The sequence below is a fragment of the Rhincodon typus genome, chromosome 13, assembly GCF_021869965.1.
Source record: "Rhincodon typus isolate 14 chromosome 13, sRhiTyp1.1, whole genome shotgun sequence".
NCBI lineage: Eukaryota > Metazoa > Chordata > Chondrichthyes > Orectolobiformes > Rhincodontidae > Rhincodon > Rhincodon typus.
The window spans coordinates 5,547,129-5,554,371 of record NC_063344.1 but is presented as its reverse complement, the minus strand read 5'-3'; the positions used below and the strand labels follow the sequence as shown (position 1 = coordinate 5,554,371).

The window sequence follows — 7,243 nt, the reverse complement described above, 5'->3', positions numbered from 1 at the left end:
CATCTTGTTTAAACAGTGACGATGTGTTTTTCTAAAGTCAAACACTTCAGCTCTGATGGAGCAAAACAACAGAACTACAGGGCTACATTGGTGAAACGGAATTGTAGGATACTGGTGAGTAATTACAAAGTTCCACATTGTTAGCTGTTCTCATCTGTGCTGGGACAGAAGTACCATAGTTTTCTCCACAGTTAAAGAAACTCAGGCTATACTCATCTGCCTCCTAGTGGTGGGCCAAAAGAATTGTACTGAAAAATCTAGGTACAGGTACACCTGCTTTCTAATGCCATGTGCAGACATTCAAATGGATCAAAAATAAATGAAACCCAACAAACAAAAAGAACCATTTTGATACAGCTACTATTTATACTTCAAATGCAGACATTCTGAAATTAGCCCAGAAACTGAAAAACAGAAAAGTATTTTTAATTAATCTTTTTGGATGTGTTATGACACCTCCAAAACAGGTGGGGCCTGCAACTACCACTGCACCCAAGACCTTTCCACTAACTGTACATGTTCACAATGTGTTTCCGAAGTAACAGCCACTAAGCAAATAAATACAGATAGTAAGAACTGCCGATGCTGGAGTCTGAGATAACACAGTGTGGATCTGGAGGAGCACAGCAGGCCAGGCAGCACCAGCGGAGCAGGAAAACTGACATTTTGGGTCGGGATCCTTCTTTTGAAGGGTCCCAACCTGAAACATCAGCTTTCCTGCTCCTCTGATGGTGCCTGGCCTGCTGTGCTCCTCCAGATCCACACTGTTATATAAGCAAATAAATAAGCACTTGGAAACAACCTTTAGATTTGAAGGTCAACTACCACAAATTTTTCTCATTTACCGGGAATCAGGGAGCAGACAAGGTAAATAGCAAAGGACTAATCAACAGCAGAACTGATTAAGCCTAACCAATTCTATTGTCAATGCACATTCTCCAGTACTTAGGTGCAGAATGTCATTCACCAACATACGAAAGGGGTGGGCATGGCACTGCAAGTCAGAAATGTTGAAAACACAAGCTATCAGCAGCTTCAAAGAGTGAAGTCGTAACTCAAATATAAAGGCTCACCACCACATATATCAAATGCATTGGGCTAGATCCAAATAGATCATTGCACTCAGAATATGTCACCCACATTTAATTCATAGCAATTATATTAAAAAAAGTAGTTCTGAGGAAGGGTCACCAAAACGTTAACTGATTTCTCTCCACAAATGCTGTCAGATCTGAACTTTTCCAGCAACTTCTGTTATTGATTTTAAAAAAAAGTAGTTCGCTGTGTAAAAACACTTCTACAGGTTTTGACATAAAATGTTACATTCACTGTATCATAGCCCTGCATCTATTTCTTGATTTGCAAGGAAATGGATTTAATTAAAAGAAATTTGCATATTTCACATAGGTCCAAACGAATTAAAAGGTTGTGGTGCTGCAAGTTCATGGAGATTTTTAAACAAGGAAAATTAATTATAAAAAAATGACAAGACACTGCATAAAATTATATACAAAGCCAAAAGTAAGAAACCTTGATGCATTAAAACAAAAATATTCAATACATAATTTTGTCAGCATCATAAAAGGGTAAAGAAGCTGCCTCAGACTTTGAGTGGTCAGTCTTTTCCTTTATACTCAAAGATTTGGGGGGTCTTTGCAATACTGCTCAAACAACATCAGAAGCAGAACTACTCCTCCTTCCATACAAATCCCTTTTCTTTCTCCACGCAGCTGGGAAACTGTTATTAGCTGGAAATCATGGTTTAACAATCCAGTCAACGGCTTCAGTTGATAGTCTGAGTGTTTGGGATGTCATCAGGAATGGGGTCTCTTATGACAGATGTTCAATACTTGGGTGATAGCTTGACTTGTGCACACAGTCACACAGCAAACTGCCAGCCCTAATGCGGCTGAGGGTTGTGAGGTTTTTCCACAGATGGTTGAAGCCTGGGACTTCACCGCTCAGACAATTACTGGGTTGCAGTTGACGATGTTTGCAGTGCTACCAGGAGGCACAGCTGTCATTATGCTTGTGGAACATGTTTCAGTAAGGGCTATGAGATTTTGGACAAGTGCGAGGGTTTTGTTTTTCAGGTCCTGTATCAATTGAAGTTTTCATTAGATGCCAGTTGATGGTGTCTTTTGAGGTGGGGGACAGGCATCAGGAGATTCAATATGTGCTAGCACAGGAGGCCAGTGCTCAGTCTCAATGCTCCATCTATATATATTTGTGTGAACACCAGTACTCTGCTGTTAGGTAGACCACGGTGAGTGAGACAGTGTGTAATGTGTTGGCTCTGCTGCCCCAGATAATTTCCAATTCCAATTTCCACAAGAACTTAATTTTCATGTTGGGTCTGGTGTTCTGGATGAGTTGCTGGTAGGTCAATGTACCATTGTCAGTGACATCAACGTATTTTGGCACTGGATCACAAGAACAGGGTTGGCCTCAATGTTCTTCCCTGACCTTCGAATTGCTCAGGTGAAAGACTGAAATGGTGGTCTTGGCAGTGTTTGTTCAAAGACTCCATTTTCTGAACTAGACTTTCACAGAACATAGATCTTCAACGAGTGCTTTCTCAACATCCTGAAGTTCTTTGCTACACCCTGCACATGCGAAGAGCTGTAACTTTTGAGAGATCTGTGATAGTGAACATATCCGGTACGGAGACTGGTCTCTGGGAGTCAGTTGTTGGGCAGCTGATTTAATTCCATGCTGCGCACAGAACTATCAAGTTACTGATCACATAGTTGACACAGATGTCAGATTTTGACACAGCAAATGCTTTTGAACAGTTTCAGCAGTATGGTTGCCCATCACACTGTGTCACAGATGAAGGACAAGTCAAAGACAAGCTACTTCCATATGGCATTACAGGACTTTGCATGTTATAGGGGGTAGGGTGATGGAGGTGGTAATTGCACACAAATTGTTGAATGGCTTCCTTTGCTTAGCAATGGCTACCATCTTAGAATGGCACCATGTTGAAGTGGAGCTTGTGCTGAATGTTTGGGAAGCAGCTTTGCTATTCACTTCCTGTCCTGTGATCGAGGTCTTCAGGAATTCTGGGTAAATCACAGGATTTCTAACCATAGGACTCATCGCTGATTTCTTGCCAGGTTGTACTGACTATAGGTGCCTTGTTTACAAAGAAAACAGATAAATAGCCACTTTAGTTTACAAGGATTTGGAGGTCAAGTTTGCAGACTAAACATTCAGTTTAGATAAGTTGGCTACTATAGCCAAGATGCAGCTCTATAACATTTATTATGTCCTTTAAGCCACACGAGGTTGCAGATTTGTATGCAATTTTAAATGTAACCTAGATGAGAAAACGAGATAACCTGCCCCACTGATGTATATATATTCAACATTACGGAGAAGTGAGGCAAGTTGCACTTCAAAATATCAACAGTTGAGTTATTCAAACATTATTGCATTTACTTTATTATAAAACAAGAAATTATGTAACTTTCTGTACTGATTTTTATTCAACTCTCATTGAATGTTAAAAATTACAAAAGGATAACACTCTGCTTCAGGCTTCCTCATACACCTCTGCAAATACAACACTGCTACTGCTGGTGGAAGAGACATACAAGGATCCTCATGAGAAATCTAACATAAAAGGGGATTTGTTTTTACACAATCTACAAATGGAGTTTAGGGGATGATGAAGCCATAGCACTAGAGAAGTCAATTTCTTTTTCATATACAAAAAAGCACACAGATTGACTGGAGTTGAATATTCATAATGAATATATGTGCATTCAAAAAAAAAGCCAGGAATGATATTCCTCAACAGTTTGTTCAGGCACAGGACAAAACTAAAATTACAGGAAAAGGTTATGGACAGTTCACTAGTGTTTGCTCTTCTTGGATTTCTTGTGTGATCGATGTGGGGATCTGGACTGAGATCTTGATTTTTTGGAAGATTTTCTGGGTGTCCTAGATCGAGATCTTTTGGACCGTTTCGGCGTCCTTGAACCAGAACGAGATCTACACAGAATTGTAAAAGAAACCGTACATGACTGACCATTCAAAATATTTTTACCACAATATAGGAGTGGTATTTGTTTTTTTTAAAAAACATGTACATTATAGACAAAAGCCAACATATCTACTGTACATTTGAATTGAAATGCAGAGTTGTGCACAATTACAGCACAGTACATTTATATCCCGTCTGTAATGCAGCAAATCAGCACAGAAACATAATCGTACAAATAATTTGGGCTCAAGGAGAAAGTCAAGACGTATCAGAAAACTTGGCAAAAGTGGCAAGTTTTAAAAGAGGACTTGGAAAGAGAGAAAGGCTGAATTAATTTTAATGCAACAAATTCAACAAGTTTAAAGGCATTCCATTACAATGTCCAAACGTTGGCACCCTTATGATGAAGCATGTGCTAGATTGCAGGTTCTTCCAGGTCTGGGAAGAGACATGAACATAAGGCTTTTCGCCCCCCACTCATCAGGACTGGGAAGCAAGAACTCAAGTTTAGAAGGAGAACACCAAATTATGCAACATAGAGGGTGCTGATTGGTTAAATCATGGGCAGCGCAGTGATACAGCAGGAACTGTCAATCTAATGATCAGCTGGTAGACTCTCAAATGCACAACACATTGCCATGGGAATGCAACAGACAGTAGCAATCTATATTTCCTTACCCAATGAAAAGGTGTAACATGATGCACAGGACTGGGTCATGCTTATGAATATACGTAACTTCTAGCATATATTATCACTGCAACATGGACTGCACCTTACAATGATTTCTGGTGTAATTCTTAGCGTACTCTGGATTATTCACTAAATGTTCCCAGCAGCTGAGTCACATCTTGTGCTGGAGACTATGCCCAACATTCAAATATTTGAAAGACCTTCCCCTTCTAAGATAATCTCAGGTACACTGCACTTTTTGGGGTGAAACATGATGGCTCAACATTCTGGGGTTGCCACTGACCAGAAACTCAACTGGATCTGTCACAAACACGAAGACTACAAGAGCATTCAAAGGCTAGGAACACTGTGGCAAGTTATTCACCTCCTGACTGCCCAAAGCCTGTCCACTGTCTACAAGGCACAAGTAACGAATGTGATGGAATACTCCACACTTGCCTTAATGGGTGCAGCTCCAACAACACTCAAGAAGCTTGACACTATCCAGGACAAAGCAGCCTGCTTGACTGACACGACATCTACAAACATCCACTCCCTCCACCACCGACGCTCAATAGCAGTGTGTACTATCTACAAGATGCACTGCAGAAGTTCAAATATCCTTAGATAGCACCTTCCAAACCCATGATCACTTCCATCTAGAAGGACAAGAGCAGCAGATACATGGGAACACCACTTCCTGCAAGTTCCCTTCCAAGTCAATCACCACCCTGACTTGGATATATATTGCTGTTCCTTCACTGTCAATGGGTCAAGATCCTGGAATTCTCTCAGCTTGTGGAGTATAGCAGTTCAAGGCAGCAGCTCATCAACACCTTCTCAACGGGAAGTACAATTGGGCAATAAATACTGGCTGGCCAGTGGTGCCCACAATCTATGAGTGAATAAAACAGATTCTCTTTCACCAGTTTGCTCAATACAGTAAGTAATGGTTAGCAGCTGGCTATTCACAAGGTTGCCAATAAGTTTGATTTTGTGGCATGTGGAACTATAAGAATCTCAATGTGTTTACTGACCACTGAATGTACCCGTGTGGTAGACAGCAGTACAATCCACTGGCAGATTTCTCAACAAACATTGAGAGGTGGTAACTTATTTGATCATACTTTTCTGACAGTAAATTTGAGCTCAGGACAATGTTTATTAAAATGTAGATAGAATTTTTTTAAATGCAGCTGCGTATTCAAATATCGCAAATGTATCATCTACACAGTGGACGAAGACAAGGGGGTCCCTTTGTCCTCCCAGAAAGAGACCCTGATCACCAACTTCCCCAGACAGATTTTTTAACATTCATTCATGGGACAAGGGCATCACTGGCTAGGCAGCATTTATTGCCCATCCCTAATTGCCCAGAGGGTAGTTGAGAGTCAACCACATTGTTGTGGGCCTGGAGTCACATGGAGGTTAGACCAGGTAAGGATGGCAGTTTCCTTCCCTGAAGGACATTAGTGAACCAGATGGGTTTTTCCAACAATCGACAATGGATTCACGTTAGATTCTTAATTCCAGATATGTTACTGAATTCAAATTCCACCATCTGCTGTGGCAGGATTCGAATCTGGGTCCCCAGAATGTTATAAGACCATAAGACCATAGCTGTATGATGCGGGAGCGAGCTGATCCCATTGAGAACGGCAGTGACCACATCTGCAGCAAGTGTTGGCTGCTTGAGGAGCTCCTGCTCAAAATTGATGAGCTGGAATCCGAACTCCAAACACTGTGGCACATCCGGGAGGGGGAGAAATACCTGGATGCTGTGTTCCAGCAGGCAGTCACACTTGGTAGATTAACTAATGTTAATTCGATCAGCAGGCAGGGACAGCAGTGTGTGACTGCGAGTGAGGCAGGTAGAGGGGCCCTGCAGACAGAAACACAGGAGCCGCAGCCCTTGACATTGTCCCACAGGTATGAGGCACTTGCTCCCTGCGTGGATGAGGAACAGAGCTGCAGGAAGGATGAGTCAACTGACTGTGGCACCATGGTCCAGGAGGCCATTCAAGAGGGGAGAGCAAAAAGACAAGATTGTAGTTGTAGGGGATTCCATCATCAGAGGGATAGACAGTATCCTTTGCGAGCAGGATAGAGAATCCCGCATGGTGTGTTGCCTGCCTGGAGCCAGCGTGTGAGACATCTCTGACCGGCTTGAGAGGATACCAGAGAGGGAGGGGGAGGATCCAGTTGTTGTGGTCCACGTAGGTACCAACAACATAGGCAGGACTAGGAAAAAAGACCTGTTTCGGGATTATGAAAAAGCTAGGAACAAAATTAAAAAACAGGTCTTCAAGGGTCATAATCTTTGGATTGCTGCCCGAGCCACGTGCAAATTGGCATAGGGAGGAGAGGATCAGGGAAGTAAACACGTGGCTAAAAGAGTGGTGTGGGAAAGAGGGTTTCCTTTTCATGGGGCACTGGCATCAGTTCTGGGACAGGAGGGATCTATACCGCTGGGATGGTCTCCACCTGAACAGGGCCGGGTCCAGTGTTCTGGCAAAAAGGGTAAATAGGGTGGTTAATAGGACTTTAAACTAGTCTGTGGGGGGGGGGGGGGGGGGGGGGGG

At 42.3% G+C, this 7,243-nt stretch overlaps 1 protein-coding gene across 3 annotated transcripts in view; it reads right to left on the bottom strand.

The window, feature by feature from the left end:
* Nucleotides 1-3,468: 3,468 nt before the first annotated feature.
* The window catches only part of LOC109918115 (U2 snRNP-associated SURP domain containing), a 75,099-nt gene continuing 71,324 nt past the window's right edge, over nucleotides 3,469-7,243 (bottom strand). For all 3 annotated transcript variants that reach the window (XM_020518006.2, XM_020518007.2, XM_020518011.2), the window contains one exon: nucleotides 3,469-3,999. In XM_020518006.2, coding sequence (XP_020373595.1) covers nucleotides 3,861-3,999 — 139 coding nt within the window. In that variant the 3' untranslated portion in view covers nucleotides 3,469-3,860. The remainder of the gene's footprint in view (nucleotides 4,000-7,243) is intronic.